Source organism: Acanthaster planci, linkage group LG08 (assembly GCF_054643075.1).
Source record: "Acanthaster planci isolate LZ-2023a linkage group LG08, COTS_SCS, whole genome shotgun sequence".
NCBI lineage: Eukaryota > Metazoa > Echinodermata > Asteroidea > Valvatida > Acanthasteridae > Acanthaster > Acanthaster planci.
The window spans coordinates 1820800-1846813 of record NC_141784.1 but is presented as its reverse complement, the minus strand read 5'-3'; the positions used below and the strand labels follow the sequence as shown (position 1 = coordinate 1846813).

General features: G+C 41.0%; 1 protein-coding gene across 1 annotated transcript in view; it reads right to left on the bottom strand.

The window, feature by feature from the left end:
• LOC110976057 (uncharacterized) overlaps positions 1 to 26014 on the bottom strand; it is a 35874-nt gene that overhangs the window by 3249 nt on the left and 6611 nt on the right. Inside the window, exons 2-10 of the mRNA XM_087139891.1 lie at positions 16842 to 16882; positions 6028 to 6106; positions 5456 to 5623; positions 4536 to 4699; positions 4107 to 4241; positions 2941 to 3073; positions 2101 to 2190; positions 1509 to 1877; positions 943 to 1056 (exon numbers count right to left, since the gene is read on the bottom strand). Coding sequence (XP_086996017.1) covers positions 943 to 1056; positions 1509 to 1877; positions 2101 to 2190; positions 2941 to 3073; positions 4107 to 4241; positions 4536 to 4699; positions 5456 to 5623; positions 6028 to 6106; positions 16842 to 16882 — 1293 coding nt within the window. The remainder of the gene's footprint in view (positions 1 to 942; positions 1057 to 1508; positions 1878 to 2100; positions 2191 to 2940; positions 3074 to 4106; positions 4242 to 4535; positions 4700 to 5455; positions 5624 to 6027; positions 6107 to 16841; positions 16883 to 26014) is intronic.

The following is a 26014-nucleotide window of genomic DNA, read 5'->3' as shown; positions in this document are numbered from 1 at the left end:
GAACCAATTACACCTGACAACCCACTGCTGTTGATAAATAAGTTTTTTTAAGGCAAAATGCCTGTAAGGTATTATAATATTATGTAATATAGGTGCCACCCTAATTAGCTCGGTTCAAATCGATATATCGTTGAATTGAGCGTGTGTTTTCAACAGAATAAAACAAAAATTCAAGGCAACAAATTTGGGCAGTTTAATTCAATAACCTTTCAAAATTGATAATTCCAGCAGGAAACATTCTGAGAGTATCCTTTAGGATTCGGTTTACGGACATCAGCATCACTTGTATTCTTATAATCCATAACACTACGCAGGCCAACTCGAGCAAACTCCTTTTTAAACTTTGTAATTGCCCACGACCCCACTACCCCTTCTTTCATGCACATATTACAACGTATTACCAGCAGCCTTGGAACATTGCATTTTACTTTAAAAGCCTCGTTTAGTAGAAGCAGTGGGCAGTCATATCGTATGCCCTTTTTGGCAGCAGTTCTCACCTGAAGGCTAGGCGCAAAAGCGAGCACGAACACAAATTCCTAATTTCAGATCAATTATTCGCGCGGTGGTTATTCGCAGAAGTTGAATACATTTCAACTCATTAATAAAATTTCTCTGCAAACGTTACTGACGTCAATTGACTTTGTTTATGAATATAAAATTCAAATATATGAACCGGCCTTCAACTTGCCAGAGCAGCTTTCCTAATCGGAAGCATATAGTCTTTAATAGATCTATTATTTCATGTTTTAAAATTTGCACAAGATGTGTTTAAACTTTGTAAAATATTCTGTTGGTCTTGCACTCACAGCCAGCTATGGTTGTACCAAGTTGGCAAAAACTGCACTTGTGACACAGCAAATGAAAGATCAGTGTGGGATATGCCTTAGTAAAAAATGTGGCCTGCTGGTAGACCTACTGACTTTCCTGAAGTGTGCCACCAACCTTCGTCCAACAGCAATACAAGATCTTTCCAGCCTGAGTCACCAATCTCTTCATCCGTTTCCTCCTCCTCTTTGCCCTTTGTCTCTTCATCAGTCGTCATGAGCTTCTCCACATCTGTTCGGAACACGTCAAGAGAAAAACTCCTTTGAAATGTCGTTTTATTTTTTCGTAGTTGCGACAAATAGGGACCACTGCACAATGATCCATAATTCCACATAGGGTAAGGAAACTACGAGGGAAGCGTTGTTACCAAAAAGAACCTGTTCACACAACACGCTGTTGTTTCAGGTTTTATCAGTCTTGTTTCAGCTTACTATATACATCTTGCGTCACCTCATGAATTAAATTTTCATTTTTATTGAAAAAATAGGCACGAATTATGTAATCATGTTGACAAGATTTATGGGTGTCCAATATAACAGGATTTCAATGGTCAGCCTTAAAACAAAATTCGTCACGACTGATACTCTGTGAAATGGCAACTGAGAGGATTTTCGTAATGTTGTGGGCTTTTTTCCACTACGCTTCTCGTTGAAGATGTGTTCGAATCACAGAACAGGACTGACCTTGGAGCGCCTTTTCGACCTCTTCAGATGTTTCAGGTTCCATCCCCAGTAGTTCCTTCTCCAGCTCCTCGTCTGGATTTCCCTCCTCCTCGTCCGCCTCTTCTCCGTCCGTCCCTAGCTCCTGCTCCTCCTGCACCTTGACCACCTCCGCCACCGGATGTCCCTCCTCGTCCACCATCACCTCTTCCTCGGTGTGTCTCTCTCCTCCCGGTAGGGGCTCGTCGTCCTCTGTCTGGAAGGTCTGGTACTGCTCTCCCACCGGGATCTCTGGGTACAGGTTGGCGAACGCCTCCCCCAGGTCCGCCATCATCTCGTCCGTGATGTCGTCGTCTTGCCAGAAGCCCTCAGGGAGAAGTTGCGAAAGTATGTCTGAAAAGGTAAGAACCAAATCATTTTCCTGACAATCTGCACACAGTTTGGGCAATCTCAATACAACCCTTTCAGCCAAAAATGCAGACAAGATGCAGACAAGATGAAAAATAATAATACCTTCTAATCGTCAATGAAATATTCTTATGGATATACCAACTGACGACAGCTAATCTCATGTGAGATTTGTCCTATCACACAGTGTCCACCCTTTTTAACTCACCAATTATTCTCTCGCCTTTCGCTGTTGACATTTCGCCACTCTCAATTTGGTCAGCAATAATGTTGGCGATTTGGGCAAGCGCCATTGTCTCTAAAGCAAGGAACAAAAATCCAGAACTGAAGTTATTGGTAAAAAGTCATGTTTTCCAAAGTTGGCCAAAGAAAACGATCGGCGAGTGAACTGGTCACGCAATAATGCAAAGACCATATCTGGTAACCGCTGTTCGACTCCCACCTAGAACATGTGGTGACTTACAGTCAACTTCGTTGTGATTCACTTTAATTTTATGCAAACCTTACAAAAAGATTCTGTAAAATCTATTCTTTGAAATGTCCACGGCCATTATCGTCGACTGGTTACAAATTAACAGCGATCAAACTGGCAATCAGTTGTTGACATTCTCTCAATCACATGAACGTTTTGCTGAATATTATGATTGGGAATTCATCACTTTACGGCGACCTACACACTGCAGGTGCTTAACCATTCACAGAGTCAGTTCATTTAACAATTCACAGAGAGTCTGTTCATGCCGTGAATGACGAAATGTTTTCTGCAGCATTTTGATTGATTATGGCTAAATATTCTTCTTGCTTTGGTCTAATTAATCGACCTTTAACGATTCGTCAGTCTCTGCTTGTTTTGTCAAACATCTTCTCTTTTTTATGCATATTAGTTTTAATGACTGAAGAGCAGAATAACGGTATACCGTTATTCGTTTCGCAATTATATAGGTACATGTGTATAGATCTTTTCACTGTTTTGAAAAATAAACCACGTTATGAAATAAATAAGTTAAAGAACCGTTTCTCTTGGATTAACATTGCACTGGTCATGTACCTTCAGAGTATGGCTGTCGGAAAAGATCATAATTTTCAATTTCAGGGTAGAAATCATCCTGCTGATATGGAAGAGTGTTGTCAAAGTAATCTTCGGGGAAGTAGGGGACGGGTCTGTTCAGCATCTCATCAACCTGGAAAGGAATTAGAAATAAGTGAAAGAAAAAAAAAAGGAAATTTCAAACGATCATTCAACCCCCTCATTAAACCTAATCTGTGAAGATAAAAGATAGATTTAGGATTAAAGTCTAAATAAAATGAGAACAGAAAGTGTAGTATTTCAATGTTCAGTGGATATGAATGGTTTCGGTATTTCTATAAAACAACAATACAAAAAATTTGCCGAAAGTCGAATTAAAGAGAAGCAAAATATATTAAGTCTCAATTCGAAAAGGTTTAAATATACCAAAAGACGAATCAACGCATTGAAAAAAGTTGGTCAACTTTAGAAGTGATAACATGAAAAACAGGAAACTCGAACAAGTTAGAGTCCAGCAACTTTGTGGGGGGTTCATCTCCAGCAGATGCTATGAAATCATAGTTATTAAACAAGGCGGAAAAAAACGCCCATTCCATTTTTCTAAAAACTGATTAACTGAACATATCAAGCAAATCAACAGCAACACACTTGACAACTTGGAATATTTAAGTTCGTGATTCATTTACAAATGAAATCAGTGCAGTAAGCCTGGTCGCGATTCGTTGTACGCCAGCAAAGCGATATCAGTTATAACAAAGAAGTTTTCACTTTCACGTAAACTGTACTGAATTTCCAAGAACATAACAACCTGCGGCACAGCAAATAAACAATACAGCAAAGCAATGCGAACAACAGATATATCGGAAATTATTTGTACGTAATAGTTCCTTGGTCTCTTGAAATCCCTCACAACTCCACGTAATCACTGCAGATTTTGTAATCATTGAAAAAAAATCGGCTACTGTAAACCCAATGTGAAATACATGTGATTGTAAGAAAAAAACTACACAGAACATGTCAGTGATGACCTAAAACATGTCGTCAAATTTTCGTGTATGCGTTTGCAGTCGAAATATGATGGGGTATGATTGATCAACAACTTGTTGGCTCGGAAAAACAACAAATGAAGACAGGGGTCGCTGTCTCTATGACGTCATCATTAACTCTGTGTGTGCGCATGTACTCACGTAATCATTTTCCGTTTGCTCAACATTCTGAAGTCCAAGAGGATCTCCATACATCTCCCCATCTTGCATCATAAGAAGCTGCTCCAATTCCTGAGATACTGCCTCCTTGAGGAGGAAGGCGTACTCATCGCTGATCTGAAAGATTAGAAATCATTCATTTATCAGATATAACCTTTCAGCAGTTTCAGCTTACTGTTGTATTGATTAAAAAGTTAAATCTTGCCTAAAGCAAAAATCATTTTTTATTTAAGCGATCGTTACAACACCCCATACTCACACTTATCCTTAGCACCTCATTTTAAACGATTCCAATCGCGTTTACTAGGAAAGTTAAAGTTGTTTTTTTTATAATCTATCATTTTTTATCAAAGATCCACCTAGCCAGTTCGGAAACCAACGAAATGAAGAAAAAGCTCTGGCTTTACTTACGAATCCCTGATCTTGCAGCATTTGTACTGATCTCAGGAAGCCAGTGACATCATCAGTCTGCATGATGAAGAGCGCCACCTGAGTCGGGTCGGCGAGTTCCCGCAAAAGCTCCATAGCGTCCTCCTCGCTGAGACGATAGTCATCGAAGTCATTCCCAAAGGAACCTGACCAACAATTAATCAGTAATTGAGAGGACTGTCACGCGCATCCCACTTCTGCCACCAACAGAGGTGTGACCAGCAGCAACAAACTACATAGAATAGTCTACCCTCTCGCCACCTCCCCTGTCCTTCTCATTTGTTTATCTTTCTTTACATTATGACATTATATCTTTGTGTTTCCTGTACTGAAAGGATAACACAAAACAAGTAAAATGAATTCACATGGCATGGTTAGTTTCAGAGAATCCATAATACCCCTTGAAGTTAATTTCCGAAATAGGATTCGATTTCCCATGAAATTATTCAGTCATCATACCTGCTTTAAAAAAAGAATAGGAATGGTCTGATGGACGGGCATGAAACCAAGAACGGTTTATTACTGACTCAATAACAAAAGAAGGAACTTTTGAAAGTTCTCATTAACTGCAAATTTAAATACATTTAAATAAATCAACTGTAACCGTAATCTCCAATTCATAACACCCGTAACTTTTCTATATTTTTAATAAAATTTTTTTTAATTTATTATTTTTTTAGTTATTTTTCATGGAAGTTGTGTTTGGGATGTATTTCCCCCAAGCTGCGCAGCACATGATAAGACCACCAAGCTAATTTTTTCTTTCATTAAAACCCGGCTAGTGAAACGATTTGGGCAAAGGCATTAGCGCGAGAACCAGTGCGTGAACCAAAACGTACCCCATTCGTTTGCACTTCTCTTTCAATTCCAACTTATGTCACGCAATTACTCTTTATACACACCTGGGTAAGACAGCTCGTTATTGCCATGGGTGATGTGACTGTTTTCATCTGTCTCGATCTCCTTGAAGTTTGTCACTTCCTCGTTCGGCTGGACTGTTTCATCCTTCTCATCCGTGTCAAGACCTGAGCCTTCTACAACCTCTGTCTTCTCCTTTGCTTCAGCATCATCTGCCCAAATAAAAAAAAATCCAACAATTACTATAAAATAAACAGTTATTTTTAAACAAGGGGTCGTTGAGAATGTTGAACCGTTCTGGAGCATGGTTTTTTGACAAACGCAAAAGAATCGCCTCATAAACAGACTCAGTTTGTCGGTAATTGATGTTAAAGGTGCAATTACCTCTTAAAATGTGCTATAGCTAAGAACAGCAGGGAATGGACATAAATAAATTCCAATGCCTGCAGGTGGGAGAGCATTGTTTCCTTTTAACGTGTATACACTTTTTGCTTCCATTTAGATCTTATGAGGCTACTCTTACTGAAACGCTTACTAACGACGACACGAAATCGTCACACGTGATCGGCTTCTTGTTACTATATATAACACTTTTACACCGATGTTAGAATTGTACCTTTTGTTTCTTCGGGGGATTCCTCTTTCTCATTCTTGCCTTCTTTCGGTTCTGCTTCCGCTTCTACCGTATCTGTTGCCTGCAAATCAACAAAACACACGAAATTGTAGTTTGTCTGCAGTCATGAATGCCCCGTTGCTCTCCTCTTGCTTGGATTGTTTTGTACTCAAAATCGTTGGATGCTAACCCATTAAGCCTTTGCGAGTTACATTGGAATAAAATCTGGTACACAGAGTTATCGGATTGCACATAAACGGAACAATATTTGAATTCCTCAAAGTAAAGACACTGTTGCTATGCCCCATGAATCGGGGCAAGCTTTTGCATAGCGACTACCATCTCTGGAATGGACTGGTTTCCCTTTGTGCCCTTCTTATCCAGTTTGAGAACAGTGTATTTTGAGACGCAAGGCGTCTTTATGTAACTAAGCAAAAGCTTGCCCAAATCACGAGGTATAACAACAGTGTCTTTAGTATGGAGAATTCAATATTGTTACGTTCCCGTGAATTTAAAGAACTCAGCGTACCAGATTTATTCAAATTTGACTCGCAAAAGGCTTATTGGAGACTGATTGTCCTCTTTACTGTTCCATTTGAAGTGAGATATCAGACGGGAGAGCTCCCCACCTCGTGCTCATCATTGGTTGACCAGAATCTCAGGAATTCTTTTCACACATCTAGGGGCTGTGTGTTAGGTAACAATAGTCTAGAGTGTGTATACGGTTGGACACGTAGGGGTACCCCTCCGTCCCATATTCTTGCCGGCAATAATTCATATTATTCCATGGCAGTTGTTGGGTCTTCGTGTTGCTCTCTTTGTCATATAACTCAGGGCACAAAATAAACTACATCGATAGGGTCATCGACGTTGAGATTCATGAATGTGGATAATTTCGCCTTTTTGGAAATCTGTGTAGAGAAATGACCACAGGGAAGAGATAATTAAAAAATACAATCGCGGAAATTTCCTTGTTCTCTTTGAAAAACTGGAAGAATTTTCAGCCTTTGTTAAAATGAGTAGGACTGCTCCTACTCATTCTGCAGACGCATCGTGTTACTTCCACTTGTAATCCACACCACTGCCTAACAGCCATGTGATCACAAGAGACTTGAATATAAGCGACAATGAAACTCATCTTCATGAGTGCAATCCACCCCATTAATATTAAAGCTGTAAATCGAGACTTTCAAGCAAATCTCATTCTCGGTGTTTAAAAAAGCTGACATGTACAAAGTAGAAATCCTGTCAAGTAGCCCTACCAATGTAGAATATATTTCCTCGTAAAATAAAATAAAAAACTTCAAGAAGTATATTAAGTCACCTCCTATATTTTTGAACAGGGAAAAATTGGCGTGAAAGTGACACGAGATTTCACTGATGTTTTTCTTCATCACCCCACTGCAGAATTGCATTGACTTTTGTTTCGTATTGCACCATTTGCCATGCTGCCACCTGCTTCAGTGACGAACGGTGCCCACTGGGTCCACTAGTCATCTGCAGCAAGGTATGAGACGGAGAAACCCCCCCCCTGCTTTGTGTTGGTCATTGTCTCGCAGGAATCTGGGGAATTCCTTTCAGACATCTCGGGGGGGGTGCGTGTTAAGTAACAATAGTCTGGAATGTGTACGGGATTGGGCATGGGGGGGGTACCCCTTGGTCTCATTTCTTGCTGGGTATACCACTAGTATAACAGGTTATGACAATGCGGGGAAATTCCTTCAAGGGCTTTCGACATTGAAATTTCATCATTCCAAGAATCAAGGATGCTGCAGGAAAGGAAGGGAGACAAAGAGTATCCAGTCTCTCTCAAGGTTTTTCAGCTCAAAAAAGTCCATTCCGTTTAACAAAATGGGAAACAGAAATAGTGGTGAGCTCAAGTGAGCATTCCGAGCATCACTCTTCAGCACTAGTGCATTTTAATTTGAACGCTTTTATGTTTTTTATTTGATGAAAAGGATAACTCTAGTTGCAATTCCAAAACTGTACTCTCCAAGTCAACCTTTATACTTAAGCTGTGTATCATAATACTTACTGGTCACAACAGGTGTTATTATACATAGGTATACACACAATTTTTAAGCTTAGAATAATGCAAACCAACCTAGAACGACAACATAATTAGTTGCAATTAGCCTTTTTGCGAGTCACACTTGAATTAAATCTCACACACTGAGTTCTTTAAATTTACGTGTACATTATTCGAATTCTCCATACTAAAAACACTGCTGCTATACCTTATTTTTGGGGGCAACCTTTTACTTAGTTATGGTACATAAGAGACGCCTTGCAACAATACACTGTCCTCAGTGGATAAGGGCACAAAGGAACCAGTCCATTCCAAAGATGGTGGCCGCTGTGCAAAAGCTTGCTCTCAAGCAGGAGGTATAACAGCAGCGTCTTTAGCCTGAGAACTACAAATTGTTACGTTTATGTGATAGAACTCAATGTACCAGATTTTATTCACATTTAACTCGCAAAAAAGTAATAGTACCAAACTGAGAAAGACATATCAAAACAAACGGTTTATTAGAGCCTTTCTGATGATACCTAAAACAAATTACAAAAAATAAAAAACAAAACAAAAAAAACGCACTTTGTGAGATCCGGTCACATATTATAAACCTTGATTGTGGCGTTGACATTTTCCGGGAAAATGGCATTAAACATCACCTAGATCGTGGGTCAGACGGCCGACAAGAGACGTTAAATTCATTGTCCATCTCCCCCCTGCATCGTTAACGTAGGGAGCAAGCCCTGCTGAAACCGCATCCCTTTTGACAGAGTTCCGTGGGCGGCAATAACAGGAGTGCTATGAGGGATGAACGGTTCAGATGGATTGTGGAAATTAAGGCAGAAGCTATAGTGTTGTATCTTGTTGAAAGAGAGGTAGGAGTCTTTGACTCTCAAGCATTCATATCGGGCCCCTTCAAAACAGAAGTGAAATTGGATATTAAAATGGAAATCATCTCAAAACAAACTGTTTTTTTTACTAGAAACTGAACGAACCTGGAAGGGTTCGCAAATATGACATTTTAGATGAAAGAGGTTTCCTGTCTAAACCTGATGCACACCTACGCGATGTCTGGTATTAATTCAGATCGCGTCGCCTTCGTTGCAGATCGGGAGAAATCACACACCGCATAATGAAACGTGATTAATGAGGAGTTGTCTCTTCAACATGTTTTGATTCAGGAATCGCCGGTATCTTGACGAGAAACAGAGCCCAGGGATCTTATGATGACAATGCCCTTATGTGCCTGTTCATACACACTTCAAATCGACAGACAAGTGACATGAGCTAGCGAGACAGCACTCTAGTGGTTCAAGAACAGCGATGTGTTGACACTGTTGATCGTCTCACAGACCCAGCGCACAGTACGACACAGTTGCCAAATTAAAACTGTCGTGTCCTCTGACCTAATCCATCACCTAGAACTGACATTCGAAGCACCCATCGTTCTGTGCGCGCCATGCCAACAAGAACGTTGAGATTTTCTGAAGCCGATTTTGCCAATATAATCAGCGCACGCACTGCGACTGTTCAAATACAAGAGTACATCAGCCACAATGAAACACTGCAAATAAGAAGCGTGGAAATGAAAAGAACACCGGGGTTGAACAAAAAGAGCAGTGCTCCGCAGTCGGAGATTTTGAGACACTTTGTGGCGGCAAACGTACCAGTCCCACGTGACCAGTCCGTTACTCGCAGTTTATACATCCTTTTGAGAATGTGCACATGAGCTTATTAAAACGTGACGCAAAGAACAGTGGGCCGATCAGGTGGAAGTGGTATGTTTGATGCAGCCAGCAAACATCCGAAAATAAAGTTTCTAACTGTTGTTTCTACACCTTACAGGGAGACGAATCTGCCTCTGTTCGCTTCTGTACAAATTCCTGGTGTTTCTATCCCATACATTGGGCACTCATGATCCCTTGTAAAAGAGAAAAAATAAAAAGCTCTGTTTTGTTAAGGGCGGTACAATGACATAGAATCGGTACAAAAACAACCTATATTTTTTAAATACATGAAAACTCGAGATCTAAATTTGTTCCAAGTAGGGAGGCCGCGCTGATAGGCTTTGCAGTTACCCAGCTGGGGGCGTCTGTAATGCGCTGTTCGTGAAATGAAAGCGGTGTCCACCCACCCACCCCTGTCTGTGGCGTGCCATGCCCGTCATCATCGCATCGTGGCGCCCACGCCACACCCTGGGGCGGCAGTTGTGAATATTCCACACGCCCACTCGTCAGAGATCATTGCATTATGCGGTGCGGACTGCACGCATCGCATTTACTTCGGGAAAGCAAGCCAACAAGAACTGCACCACCGAAGGTTTAAATTTAAACAAAAGCGTGACTAATGTTGAGAAATTTGGAAAGTGTAGATGATGACGGGAAACTTGTAAGTTCTTTTGTTAAATGAAATTAATGCGATGATAAAAAGGAGTCTTGAAGTAATTTGAAAAAAAAATAGCATAGAAACTAAAATCCCTTCGTGTCAATTCTGTCATTGAAACGTGCTGGCATCAACGGTGTAATATACCCTTTCACCATTGGGATATCTTGTTTGTACATGCCTGCATATGAACGTACATGTTGTCACATTACATTGGTGGCGGATTGAATTCCCCACGTTTTGCAAGAGACGTTATCAGATTAAATCGAGCGACGAATATAAAATTGTGAAATGCTAACCGAATCCAGGACTCTTTGTAGCAACGCACGACACTGGCTTCGGTTTACAAAACTTGCAATTTTACCACTCTCCCCCCCCCCCCACCTTGCAGCGGCCGCTCGAGACCCAATCTCGTGTCTTCACGTCTGTGTCACTGATTCAATCATCGACTTCTCCCAGAGTCCACCTTGAATTGCCGACCTCAATTACGGACACAGAGGCTGCGTGTCTCGTTTGTTCGATGCACGACACGGTATACCACTGGCCTTGGTGCCAAGACACGTACGTATTCGGCGTGGGTAACGATGATTCCCTGCTCTCACTTGCACAGGTAAATTGCGAGTATCGATTGTTTCCATAGCCAAACGAATTCAGGGAACCTTCTGCATTGCTTCAATAAATGATGCTGAGTTGGCATGATAGGTGCTTGATTTCAAAAGGATAAGACATGGTTGAAAGTATACTTTATAATATAATGCAGCTTTCACATGTAACAATTGGAGTAAACACTATACTTCTTTAAAATCTGAAAGTTTTTCGTCGTAAGTGCTGTGCCAAATTCTTGTTATTTTAAACTTTTTCAGCCAAAAAGATTTTGTAAAAGTTTTTAAAACGAGATTTTGTCAGGTTTTCACCAATGAAACTGCGGGCCCAAAATGTACAAACGTCACTGGAATCGACAAACACGTGATAAAAAAAACTAAGTAATAAATCATTTTTGATAACAGACGTAAAGACTTCGGGGATTGTTAGGCAGTGACCAGTCTAGGTAAGTCTCCAAAAGGGTGCGGCGTGTTTAGTTTAGACGGTCGACTGAGTTTCGCTTTTCTCTTCAGTAGACGGGGCACTCGCTTTTCTTTTCCGTAGATGGGGCACTCGATTTTCTCTTCCGTAGATGGAGCACTCGCTTTTCTCTTCCGTAGATGGGGCACTTGTGCACAGACTGCGACGGCCCACGACTCCCAGTGAGATACAATTACTGTTTTCCAAAGCAGTTGCCCACCAACCAGTAACCTCGCATGCATACTGTGGCTTTCGACATCTCACATCATCGATCGAAGACAGACGCCCCGTTGATAAATTCAGTAACACAAAATTCAACACGCTGTCTCCAAATACATAAAGTAGTCTTTCTCAAAGATGCAGTCAACCCTGACGCAAACTATACCTCATTTTTCCTTTTATTGTTGTCTGGAAGCAATCATCTTAAAGAGAAAAGGCCATTCCATTTGTCAACCGCCCCCCCCACAAACATTACATTACTGAGACGGCCCTGACAGACGTCAGTGCGATATCGATCACAGTGCGTGTTCATTCCCATGCTCTTTGCTGTCCAAGCCCAAGCGCGCGTGCATATGGCCCGCAATGTGGTGAATTTTTAACCGAGGAAGCTTGGGATATAACTCCAGAGATAAAGCGAAATGAATGGGAACAAACTGTGTCCGCTTCAGTTGAAATGGTTGTGCTAGCTCCTCTGTGATAAAGTATATAGTCTCCTGCTCGGTGTACATGTACCACTTGGGCCTTTATATAGGCGTTAATGCAGTCAAGACCTTTAAAAAGGTGACTTTGAAAAAACAAAGTTGGAAACGCTAATGACGTAGTCTCTGATGAACCCACAACGAAGGCTTCGGTGCAGTTAATGAAATAATAATTTCCCCGATGAAAATCCTAATACGGAAACATTTTAATTAAGAACCAAAAAGGAAAACCCATTGCGCGTATTGGCTTCATTGGAGTCAACGCGTATTTTTCCATATGGATGCCTGACGCAGGCTGATTTGCAAAGTTCACTCAATTCAGGCTTAGTTCCCCAAATGGATTTGTCCACGGCAAGGGAAATTATATTGACATAAAGGGTTTTATCCCAGTGAAGAAAAGGCCCGTATGCAACCAACGGCGTAAGACCATAATGTGAAGGTAATACATGCATTTGCAATCGGGAACTGGAGGCGCTGCGCCTCATTTATCCTGCTGATCTAATTTGATGCTGCGTGCGCACATTACGGTCCATCTGCCCGTCGCAACCGCAAATTCGTGCTCGACAAAATGGAGAACAAAAAAGAAAAAAAATGAATTGTTATATTTCAAACTCATCAGTATAGTTTACTATTTTATCATCATGAATGGCCAATCCATGCTTAAGTCCCTGTACATAAAGGGGAAGTAATAGACCCTGTAATGCCATCGCAGGTACTTGTGGTTAGCGAATGGCGCAACATTAAAATTAAGTTTAACCACGGGTGGGGGGAGGCTAAAGTAGGGAAAGAGGTTAGAGGCGCAGTCATTGACGACATCATAGGTAGAGTTTAATTGCATTTTTCGTCCTGTGGGACGCCGTCTTAGATGAAATTCGATTTTCTGGCATTTAACTCCTGGGGTCTGTGAGGAGAGCTCTATTAAGCCGCAAGCCGAAATTTGGCGATTGAAGGGGGTCATCATGGACGATTCTTTGAGCCACATGCCGCAACTGAACGATGCTCTGGGGAGTTTTACTGACGCACAAACCTAAGCAATGTGACTGTGGTGCTTGTGTGTGTGTGGGGGGAATTAAATAAACTGTTTTGATTCTGTACACAGTGTAGCTATTAAAGTTCTTTGGCACTTCTAATGATTTAAGTTGGTGCCGTTGCAATCGATAATTTTCTGCGTCAACAAATTAGACGTTTTCTCCAAGGTTTGGCAGTGATTTAACGGTTTTTCTGACAGCGATTTAGGATAAAGCTTCAAACATAGAGGTAATTTTAGATACGTTATTCGACGCACAGCGTACCTTCTCATACTTCGTTACTTTTGGGCCAGAAAATGACGAATCATTTTATTTGGCACAATAAATTAACTGCAGAGTACTAAGTAAAGCAAAACTAACCAAAACATAACGGCAAACCCGTTTGCAAATCTTCATAAGACATGCTGCCATTTTTTCCTCAACTTTATCGGAAAAAACAAAGCTGCTTCCAGTTGACGATAAATGAATCGCAGAAACTCTTATTATTTTGCTGCTTTACGCTATAAGAAAAGTTTTCGAAAATTGCTGAAAGCAATTTATTATATGATGCAGTCGACGACCGATCTTTCTGTTTCTCCGCCTGAAAGGAAGCGCAACATAACCCGATTTCACACATGATTGGCGAAGTTAGGGAAAAAAGACCACATTGTCCGAGGCATTCCAGCAAGCTGTCTGCTACAGCAACACATTCCAGATGCGTTAAGGTATGATGCGCCATTGGCGCATAACCCGCTATACAAATTAATGAAAACCGCAAGGAATACTGGTTGCCATGGGAACATGTGCCATCCTATGTGACGTCAGTAACAGCTAGGGCAAATCTGCCACCAAAGATATCGAAATCTTGCGAGAGATCAATAGTAAAGACAAGGGGGTATAGTACCTTTGACAAAAACACCTGTTTTTGATCAATATCGCTTAGAGGTTCAAATGATTTCACGCACGTGAAAATTAAAAGACAAGAAAAAAAAAAGAAGTTGAGGTCTTTGCTAGACACCAATGCCTGGCGTGGCTTAAGGCGATAGAATCCCCCAAGACATGCATCAAGGAATATCTTGCCAAGATCGTAGGCGTATTTTTGCGTCTCCTACTTTGCATTTCAGTCCTTACAGTTCTAAGGTGATGAACTCCCGCACTTCAGCCAGAAGGCCTGGGATGATTTAATGAAGTTGCTCGGGCCAGATCCACGCCAGGAAAAAGCTAATTACTAACCCTTTTCCAATTGAACATCAATACCCAAAACACGGGATGTAAATGAAAACGCAGAGATGATTTTGTTTGTGTATAATACATGCTGTTTTCTCCGGGAACAATCCGGAGCTCTACGCCCACGCTGACTATTTTGTAACGCGATCAAAGCATGGGGGCGGGAAAGGGTCGCATGATGGTTCCGATACAATGATGGACTCTTCAAGGTACCACCGCATAGAAAATGCGACGGTGCCTGAAAGCAAGTTGGTGTATATTTTGATCCCAGTTTCTGCATTTATTGTACTCATTTCAAGGTTACCAGTGTTGCAAATTTGTCACCCTAAGTGCCCAAAGAGCCCAAAGTGAACGCAAAGCGAAAGCGGGTGATGGTTGTCACTCCCTTAAAAAAGCAAACCGTGTAGACAGAGGGAATTAAATCTATCAATATGCCTCTGTGCTGTCCAAAAATTAATGGGGGAGCTTTTTACGAGTCACACTCGAGAGAGAACAGCATGTGACAGACGTACACACTCATTTTTCCTTCTTTAAATAATAAAGTATGACGTCCATTAGCTCGCTTGCTTGAATGCACTCAATCGTGAAGTTGGCCTGTTCATGAAATTTGAAGGACCCAAGACATTATATTTGCTTTGGAACATACTCTGAGCAACTTTACTTTCCTCTTAAGAGTATGAATGCTGTTTGACATCCATTTAAGGTTAGTGCACACCTATACTGGAAGTGAATTGCTTGTCAATCTTGCCACTGAAATAGTTGTAACATTGAAGTTTCTTCCTGGAATAACATTATAGTTTTGGGATTTCAAGCTATTCATGGTGACAGACGACTAAGATGGAAAGCTTGCGGTAAGCACCATGCAATATCTCTTTTTGAGTCTGCCTCTCCGGTTCTTATCAGAACCATACAGACTCAAAAAGAGATATTGCATGGTGCTTACCGCAAGCTTTCCATCTTATTATAGTTTTGCTCATGGAGCTGGAAATCTGCATCAGCATAAAACCACACTGGCACCAAGATGGCCTTAGAAATGCAAAATGAAAACTCAACATTAGGATAAATGGGACTCAGAGATGCATTTACAAGAGCTGTATTTGAAAAGAACTCCACACAATGTCCAAGTCTTAAAGGTTTTACTCCTTGGACAAAACTACACCTTAGCAAGATGTATATTAATGAACCAGTTCGAGACTCCAGTAGCGATTGCTGAATATGAAGAGCGTCAGGGGTCATTCGGGAATAGCAATGCGCGCGCCTAATTGGTCTGCCTTAGGGCCATATGCCAGCTCGCAAGCGTGGTTTGGTCCCAAATGACCTTGTCTCTTAAAATATTATTATGATAAATCCCAGACGTGTGGGCAGCCACAATGCGGTTGAAGGATAAATCAAATGAAAACTTGATCATAAATCCAGAGACGAAAAATTGTTTAAATGCTGGGACTACTGACAGTTACTTCAATGCATCATGTTACTTTGGTTATGGCTTGCTTTGTTTTGCTTAAAACTCATACAAGTAGTAAACCAAAAATACTCAAATCCGGAACTCAATCTGTGGAATCATGGATCTCTATGTGCACAGTCAATTGAGGGTGTTAAAAGGGCATAGCGGTGTGCTGCATGCAATGAAAGTTATTGTCTCGCAAAAGGGTCGAGGAGAGCCACAGTGTTAGATTGTTTGCACTTTCACTACATGCGTTTGTTTCGAATCGAGGATTCGTTGTAAATAGTTTTATTCAATTAAAAAGGCGAAATCAACATTTCAGCAGCGTTTCCGAACGGTAAGGTTGGAGTTTTAGAGGTTTGATTTAAGTTTTAGATTGGGATTTTTGGAGTTAGGAAAAGTAAACAAGGGTTTTGTAAAGGGTAAAAAGTTTAACGTATCCGAAACATCATAATGAAAATCCTCATTTGCCTACATGTGCATGCCAAGACCAGGGTGACCCTCACGACATGTCCAAAAGATACGGCTGAAATTATTGTGTTTAATTTAGTTTAGTTTAGTTTAGGTTAGTGTTATCTTTTCAAAACTGAAGATTTCATTTAAATTTGATGATGCGTGACGGAGTTAATTCTTTCTTGTTCTGTCCAACTTCTGTGGATTTACCACATCAATGAAAATTCTATGTTCAATACATTTTAATACTGAAAAAGGCTTGCAAAATGAGGAATCTGGACAACATGCTGCCCAACTTAACAGGATGCCGGACTAGTCGAAAATGGCTGCGCTACTAAACAAAGTTAACTCAAAACTCAACACCTTGTTACAAATCGACTGACTTGGATCAGTTCAAGGGAAGTTCCTTTCTTCTAAAACAAAGTGAAACAAAGGCATTTAACTCTTACACTGCAACATTAATTTAAAAAAAACCACTGTCAACTCAAATAAGCATGTAACATCTTTTGCATGAAATGAACATGACTCACCTTCGTAGGGGCTGAAACCTCCGGCGTTTCTTTGTTTGAATCTGAAAAAAAATACAATTAAAAGAAGGGCTCAGTGGGAGCATCTAAATATCATACTAGCAACTTATTGCAAAGGTCGTTTTAAACGCTGTCAGTGGATTTGGATTCATTGGATTTATTTTGCAAGTGGAATCTTATGTTTGCAAACAATGGCACTCGTTATCAGTGCTTTCACAGACAGACAATACTTCCATCACGGTGCTTTGTGACCTGCAAAAAAATGTTCTACTTTGATGGCTTACATGTCAAACGAAAGTTTTAAATTTACAAAGTATTTCCAGTGTTTACAATGTAACTGAAGAATATTTTCCATCTTCTGCGATCTTCGTTTCCATTTATTTTTGGAAACAAGGTCATTTCATTCGATGCGATTCGAGCCATTTTCTCGCACCCTCAACATGAACACACTGACTTGTTTTCAACATCTGCCTAAATTTCGAATCTCGATCCAAATCCAATCCTATATGCAGCTATACCACAGCTCAAGCCCTACAAACATGTTTACACGGCTAGCCCGTGGAGTGACAATCATTGAACGCATTCATGATTGAAGAGGCATTTACCATTTCTGTTTATGAGATTTTCACGAGCTAAAACACTGCCGTTATTCAAACAGCTCTCCGGTTGCTGATCTTTATGGCTGTTACGGTCACGCGCGCACCAACCACATATTGATTGCGAATGTGCCCCGTATGATATCGATCGAGTTGAAGTTTCTGTGCAATTTCATCTGACATTGCCGGTTTTGAAAGCCCCATAAATTAACGGCGTCTCGTTGTAAAGAAGGGCCACAGTCGAGTCAGTCAAATGTGGAATGAAAATTGGTGTAACTGGCTGAAATAAAATACATGCATCATCGTACCTCACGAAAGCCATCTCCGAACGTGCGCATAGATCCGACATGCATTCCTGTACCCGTCGACGGCTTAATAGCTTTTCTTTCCCATATATATGTATAAGGAAGGGAGAGTCTGATTGGAAATGGCGATTCTACTCTGAAGATGGAATGTTTTGCCTGTGGTCAAAGCCTCAAATTAAGTGTAACTTTTGTGCCATGTCCTAATTAAGACTGTTCGTGTCGTTCGTCATCTAACTGCCATTTAACTGCATACCAGTTAACGAGCAAGATGATATCAGCGCTCACTTAAGCGATGATCTGGTTACAGCAGTTAGTAATGCACGCCCAATCTCCAACGGCGTTTCTCATAAATCAATGCGTAATTATCTTAGGTCTTAGTGAGACAACTGCATGAAACAAAAGAAAGTGTTGTGTGGTATGAATGTCCAAACAAACCAAACCATCTATACTGTTAAACGACACCATAAATTTGACGTAGGGTGATGATTAGCAAATAAACGTAGAACTAAATCTTGGCCGGGCCGCTGAACGTGCGCCTGAAACAGGTGTTAGATCTGCCGCCCAAAGCTCAACCAGCATGCCACAATACTCCAAAGGCGTCACTTATACTGCGTAAGAGGTTCCTATTTATGGCTTCATTTGCCGCTGTGGTTCCCCTAGGCTCCGTTCATCAACTGCGACATTCGGATGGCAGATTCAAGTCTACTGTAAAGACGGCCGTTTGATGTGTTCAATTCCGGAGGCTTACAGGTTGCATCCCATCCTAAGATTGATTGTGACCGTGTTTGTCTCAATTTATTCCGTTATGGCTGTGGGCTTTCGGAAAGGAAAAAAAAAAAAAATTACAACATGATTTTCTGCAAAATGCAATGTTTCCCCAAGCATCATGCATTGGAAATGAAGCCTGACAATTTTGAAGACCTCATCACAGACCTGATGAATGTAAGATCGGGGGAATTTCCTTAACGGATCGCAAACTCAGTTACACGGGGGCACGCGTCAGGCGGTGTAGTCCGCGTGCAATGCGAGTGCATCATCAACAGACCGCAACTTAGTCCGTAATAAGATTCAATAATTACGACTCTCCGTGGAAGCTAATGACAGATAATGTGGTATATGAGATACGAAAATACAACCCTACTGTGTTGTACTAGCGTCGTGCATTGAACCCTAAAGTCGAACAGTCCACAAAAGTTAGTAAAACAAGATTCATGAAATTCTCTCACACGTCTCATCCTCATGGATTTGACGATTTTCAAGACTTTTTTTACTTGGTCAAAAAACCAAAACCAACAACAGCAAAAAAAACCAAACCACCAAGATTTACAGGATTTTGAAAAGGCAAACCTTCAAAAATTTAATGAATCTTCATTTAAGCTATTGCCATCATGGCATTTATCATGCAGTAAGAAACATTTTTCCCCAACGTCTAAAGAATTAATTTGTTTCATGAGATTAATAAATTCGATGTTGTTTTCAAACTCCAATTTTTCCAGTATTGTTTGTGACAATAAGATGACTCATCTTCAGTACTGCAGAGTAAATGAAGATGCTTCAGGTCAAGACATGCTATCTTCCCATTTATATGCGCAAGTGAAATCTAACATGGTCTATAGACATGGAGTTCAGGGGCAGCAATTGTCCTAAGGCCATCAATTTATTAAATCCTGTGAGTCCTAAGGCAGTACTTCTTGGCCGGGTGCCTCCGGATTCAGCCGTATTTGATGCGCCGTGACACAGATCGAGCTCCATTGCTTTGAGATATCAGGACTGATATAGGCTAGAAATTTTCTTTGCTCTAGCCTAAAGCACCGCGGACAATGGTGCCAACAACGCTTTGGTAACACCAAGAGGAACATTTCGAAATATTACAGCAAAAACCGGCGTCGTTTACTGATAGCACATTCTGATTAGCTCACAGTTCTGAAAAATATGCTAGGAGAAACATCGACTTCTACAGTCACAAATAATAATAATAATAGGTAGGAACGTGCGTTCAACGTTGGAATCACTCTGAAATCCACGAGGCAAAGTTAAAGTGCGCTCCTGGATGTGGCTCCTGCCTGGCTCTTAGCGCAATAAAGGAAAGATTCACTAAATTTAACTTGACAGGACTGAACGGGATGAAGTTTGCACGCCTGACGAGATTTTCTCATTTGTTTTCTCGTCGCTTAAAGGGTCCTGGTGACGCACGTTTCTAGTCTTCCAGTCTTCCATTTACCTTCTTTTTAGGAATTTTCAATTTTTTTTGTGATGATGAGACATTTATTCAATGCTGTCATTCGTAGAAAACTTATTTGTACAAACAACTAAACTAGGCCTACATATTTATAAACAAAGCAGCCCTACACAAGTATACGAAGTTAGGCATCATTGATTACATTTTTGTGCCTTTTGTTTTACGCTAATATTGATACTCTTTAACAAAAATGTGATGTCATCGAAGGAAGCCAACTCTAATGTTACAACACCTTCAGCACAACGACGCTGCCACACGTTTGGTCATTCCGCCGCCGTCGTGAATTTCCTTGTCCTTGGAGATTCACCGTTGTTGTAGCATGACATGAGGCCGGCTGAGCCCAAGTTTCGTCCAAATATTTTTTTCACATGCAAGTTTTTGGTTCCTATTTTAACCAGAAAAACCCCTCCATTTAACGGTGTCTTTCTTCGATGACATCACAGCAAATGCCCCATCTCCAGGCAGGAAAAGCACGGAAAATTTGAAAAGTTTAGAAAAGGTGTACTTCTCTATAAGGCTACGCTGACCACCAAAAAGGGATGGCAAACTGTATTTATACATTCCACCTGCAAGAGTTGCACAAAATTGATGTGACGGGTCATGTTACTAGACTTTTTGAATTTGGAATTTATTTCAAATTTCTTGAAATCACTGGAAGTAAAGCAACTTTGAAAAATAGTTTAAAATGTTTAGCGACGTTATCATAACGAAACTTTGTACAAATTGACTCTGACAACTTCTAACATTGATGAAATATTTAACCAACTTCAACGAAATATTTAGCCGAGTGCAAACTGTGTAAGCATCTTAGTTTGTTTTGTTGGGTTGTTTGTTTGTTTGTTTGTTTGTTTTGCGGGGTATTTTGGTTGCACGATTGTGGACAAGAGGTTTGGAATGGAAACGCTCTAATGTAATCTTGACAAAGGTTTTAACCATTACAACCGATTCAGAAATTCAGGCCACTGTTTGCAATTCACAAGAAACATGCATGATGCAGTACTTGACAAGACGAACGTGCCGCAAGATAGATCAATAGAAAAAGAAGAACAGGCAGTGAGTGGTTGCTAAAGAAATCCCTCCTCATTACCGGAATCTTCCATACGTTCACATGAGAAGGGTGCTACAGGCGATATCACTCAGGTACTTGAGGTACCGTTATGCCTGCCTGAGATGTCCTCAGGACGAGAATTAGCCAGAATACCGATGAGATTATTTGGCCGCAGTGGCGGGCATGCACGGCTCACAGTGATCGTCCGTGTGATTGCCACCAAGACACGGGTTTCTTTGCAGCTTCTTGCCTTTCCTGTTTGGAGTCTGGATACATTCTCTGGAGCATTCACCAACAACGACGATCTAATGCTGCGCTTGAGTACATCAGTCAATTCAGGAGAAGTCAAACGAACCTGCTCAGTACTTTACACAATGCAAATTTATATTCGCGCTGCATACTTCCTAATGTGCCTTATCGGTAGTCCTCCATCTTGAATCGAAAGTAGGAGACAACAACACAAATATTTCCAAAGCTTTAAAATACAAAAGCAAAAACAAAAATCACATTATGAAGCAAATTAGCGACCCCGTTGTTCTCACACGAATAAATTTAAATGAAGATAACGAGTCACCCTCTTTAGGCCAAACAACAGTTTTCTTGAAAAGTCAAACAGTCCCTACAGTTATAACAAAATAGGCAAGCGCCATCATCATGCTATAGTGCGTACTGTAAACGTATTATTTTGAAGTGCGTAATAGAATCTTCGTATATTCACACAGATCGACTGTGGGTTATCATTTGGAAAAAATCGTGCGAGCAGAGAAGCACTGGACAATGCTTGGCTTTAGTGCGATGCACCCATGCACGAATCTGTGGTGGAGATATTTTAGCAGTTGCTGGTAGCTAGCAGTCAGGATCCCTGCCTTTCTTCAAAAAACACTAGGGTAAGCTTTACCAAAGGTCGCTGATGTGGCTGCTGATATTTGCAGACAAGACTGTCTTGCGAGGAATGACTGTTTTATGAAACTGCGGCGTGACTCCAATGCATTAACGTGGGAAACTCTTAGTGATTGAATTTTCAAGCATAAATTTGAAATAGCTATTGTAAAACAATACAAGTCCTGAAAAGTCAATGAAGAAAATCTGACAAGGAGAATCACATGATGAAACGTGACGAAACACTCAATTTCGCATTTTCGAGTTTTTGCCCCGGGAAAGTCTCTTATTAGACCTTTGCTGATGTGTTGTGAGCAGTTGAGCGATACAAAAAATATGGATTGACATTAAACGAACAGAGGAAAAAAATGGATGAAATCGAAAACCGCGTCTGAAGATACCTTCACACCTAAACTAGTCGGCTAGGATGACTTCTGTCAATTATTCTGAACGCTTGCTGGACCCATAACGCACGCGCTTGTCGGACCGAAGCACACATGAAACAGCCGCCTGGGGTCACAATTTGTTTGTAATTTTGAGCGCCAGTTGCACCCATAAGCGAGGACTGTGCTCAGCCGATCGGGACCCTCCGGCCCGGAAGAATGACGGACAAGACGACGTGAGCAAATACCGGTGCTCATGACCAAGTGGTTGGAGCAATGCAGCTCTCAGGAAAAAAAGGAAAAAAAAGGAAGACGAATGCTGAGAGAACGGAATAATACCGTGTTTCAGATTTTTGACTAATATTTAATGCAGGCCCGTGCAAAGATCAGCATCTCCAGTCCGTTCAGTTTAGAAGAACTGTTTTGTAAAACGGCGTGAAGGCAATTTCTTTCACATTAACAGTATTTTCTCTTTTCTTTTTGGAAAGCTCTATGGATGGCATGAGCTGATTGATGTTACTAAGCCCGGAAAAGACTACTCAGCCATTGGATGGACCTCAAAGGGCTCTCAAACTGTAACTCTTAAAGTGAATAAACAAACCTTACAGATTATTTATGTAATGAGTATCACAAAATGTCACCCAGCATCGACCAAATGTGACAGAAAAAGTATTTTTAAGCTCGATACTTTTCCATCGGGGTATCAGGATGATATTTAATATCAGGCGCCCTCTTGACCTTTTGGAAGTATTTTTTAAGAAAATGCTTCGGAAATGTCAAATACGGCTATTCATACCTGTGTGTTGCATTACGGCTAATTCGGTGAAATAAATTCCTGACACGAACCTGAGCTTCAGCTCGAGCCAAGCCTAGTCATATATTAACTCCACTGGCAGACTGTTGAGTGTAATTGTGTTTACGCCTCCTATCGCTCGATATGATTAATGTATACCACTGTGCTATAGCGATTTAGCTAACGGGTGTACACGCGGAACGATAAGCAACCAGGAAGAATACCAAAATGGCGCCTCGTGGCTGAAACAGGTCTGTAAAAAAGCGTGCATAATGGAATTCCTTTGGTGTGTGATGTATTAGGTTTTTTCAAAGTTGACTGCAGTCTTGAGTAATAAGGATTAAAGACGCGGGCGTATCTCTATTGATCGTAATGCACTGACGCTTGCTGACAGTTCAATTGTAAATCGTGATCCACACTGCGAATATAATGAAATATAATAGATGTGACGCAAATCTGAAATCGAATTCCTCAGTATATAATTAAGCCTGACGAAATGGACGGACCATTTATGTTGATCCTGTTTTACTGATGCAAAGCACACGGTCAGATGACCCTTATAACTCTGCCTTGGACATGCAAAACCCATGGGATTTGGTTTTATTCCTTTCTATCATACATGATATGTGGTGCATCTTATCAGCTGAGCTTTACCAAATCAATGACATCAATGGTAACGCTGCACATACATACTTGGCGCCAATGTGCCGACAGTCCGTACAACGCATCCAATGACGCGCGCCAAGTGTGAGTAAAATTGGCCGTTAGCACGATATTAAGTTTCATCGTCTGATGCGCTGCGTCCAACATGTTCGCCCCGGGAATATTCAGTACCAGAGGAAATTCTGGTCGAACTCGAATGGGTGCCTGCTGATGTATCGACAGAGGCTGAAATGCAATGCTCTCTGGAGTTTCATTGCATGTCTCATGGGTTCGGATACTACTTGCGTCATTTGTTCAACGGGGAGTTACATGTATTCGGTTACAAAACTATTTGCCAATTTTTCTGGTGCTATGCAGGTAACGAGATTAACGTACGGTTGGGCCAAAATGAATGTTACAAAACCTTCTTCAGAATTTGTTCTGTATTGATGTTTCCCTTTATACATGCAATGGAAAGTTCTCTTAAAATATAATAATACACCAAGTTGACCTCTAAGTTGAGTTTTTATTTTGGGGTGAAAATGTTTCCTTTAAGAACATGGAATGGATAACTCGGCTTGGCAGAGCTTTCAGTTTTAACTCCAGATATATCGCATCAAAGTAATGGTGAATACCAAAAAGAACGCGCCAGGGAAAATAAAATGGCTACTTGGGACTTCACGAGTGCTGCGGGAGACCGAAGCGAGGTCTTGTGGGAGACACACTGAAAGGACCGCAGCAACGATTAAAGAGTATACGCAGAGTAACGTTATAATCACCACGAAATAAAAACCTATTCTTTTTCACAGTGTGGTATAGGCCAACTATCCGAGACTCACATTTCACTAGTCAATTTACTCCACGCACTCTAGGGGCACAAAACGATACCTCACAAGGGCCTTGGTTCATAAAAACGTACTAAAATATCTTGCGATGGAACTGTTCAGAGCATTCTTAATGCGTGGCCACGTCTCACTTTGGAGTTTGCAGCTCGTGCCGTCAGGAGAGCCAAACATCTTAAAAGAGAATTCTAAAGATCTGAGACCGATTGATTAACGTCATAAATGCCGTATTCTAAAATCCATTGTACAAACATAAAGCAGCCAAACGTCCTTATTGAACACACAATGCCCGATTGCAAAGCCAATTTACACAAATTAAAATACTGCTTTACTTTCTATATGACACAGAGTTCTTTCTAAGTTTGTATTGTAACAGAGCAGAGTAATTATCCAACGACGTATAAACAGCGCCGTAATAGGCTATTAGTGTTGCCATAGAAATAACAGGTCTGAAGATTGTTAGGCCCAATACCACCATAGAACGAAGCAATATGAACGACGTCGACGGCATTTTGCGTCAGGAACTTTTTTTTAGAACCTGCCTGTTATGTTCTTTTAATAATCACAACCACAGGATTAATGCCTTTAAAAGGTAATCGGTATACGGGTAGTGTGTGCGTCAAGTCTTAACCAAAATAATCACGTATTGTACTACGTAATTAAATGCAAAAGAACAGTGGTGGATCAGAGGAGGAATTACACAAGGCATCAACCTATAGGACAGCGGTATGGCCATCTTTAACCACCAGATCAGTTCTTCAATTCCTAAACCTAAAACAAACTCATAAATTATTAGCAATCTGTTGGGCAGGACCCGAAGGCAAATTTCCTCAAAACACACTACACGAATTCGCTGAGCAGGGAAAGGCAGCTATCCTATAGCTGCAGGGGATTTGAGCAAGCCACCTGATCCCGGCACATTCGGTGAGCGAGTGGTTAATTATGTAACGTGTGCACTTGTAAACAGGAGGTTGTGGGTTCGAATCCTACCATAGCAAGCTTATGATTTTTCGTCAGCAATTCTCGCACCTCACTGAGAATTCAGTGTGAGTATATACGCCTGTGTGCAGGCAAAACGTATATAAGAACCCCCCTCCACGCAGAGCTAAATTAATCTCTTTGAGAGGAATACAAAACGAAATAAACAAACTCCGTAGAAAAGGCCGAAACAAAACGAAAACAATAACAAACTACGCCAAGCTACCCACCAAAGTGTTAAGTGAAGCAACCTCTCAGATGATTTGAAATAAAGTAACATGAACAAAGTTAGTCAGATTTTTCTCGTTTAAACGAAATGAGACTAGAAACCTTACGATGCCTTCATGTATATCTCGGGACAGGAGATGCTTGGTACGACAACAGACCACCAGGCGCTAGGTAACAGAAATCGATTCATGGCTGGCCCACTGTCAGTGGCCTGAGTATAGCACAAGGCTTAAATTATTTAGT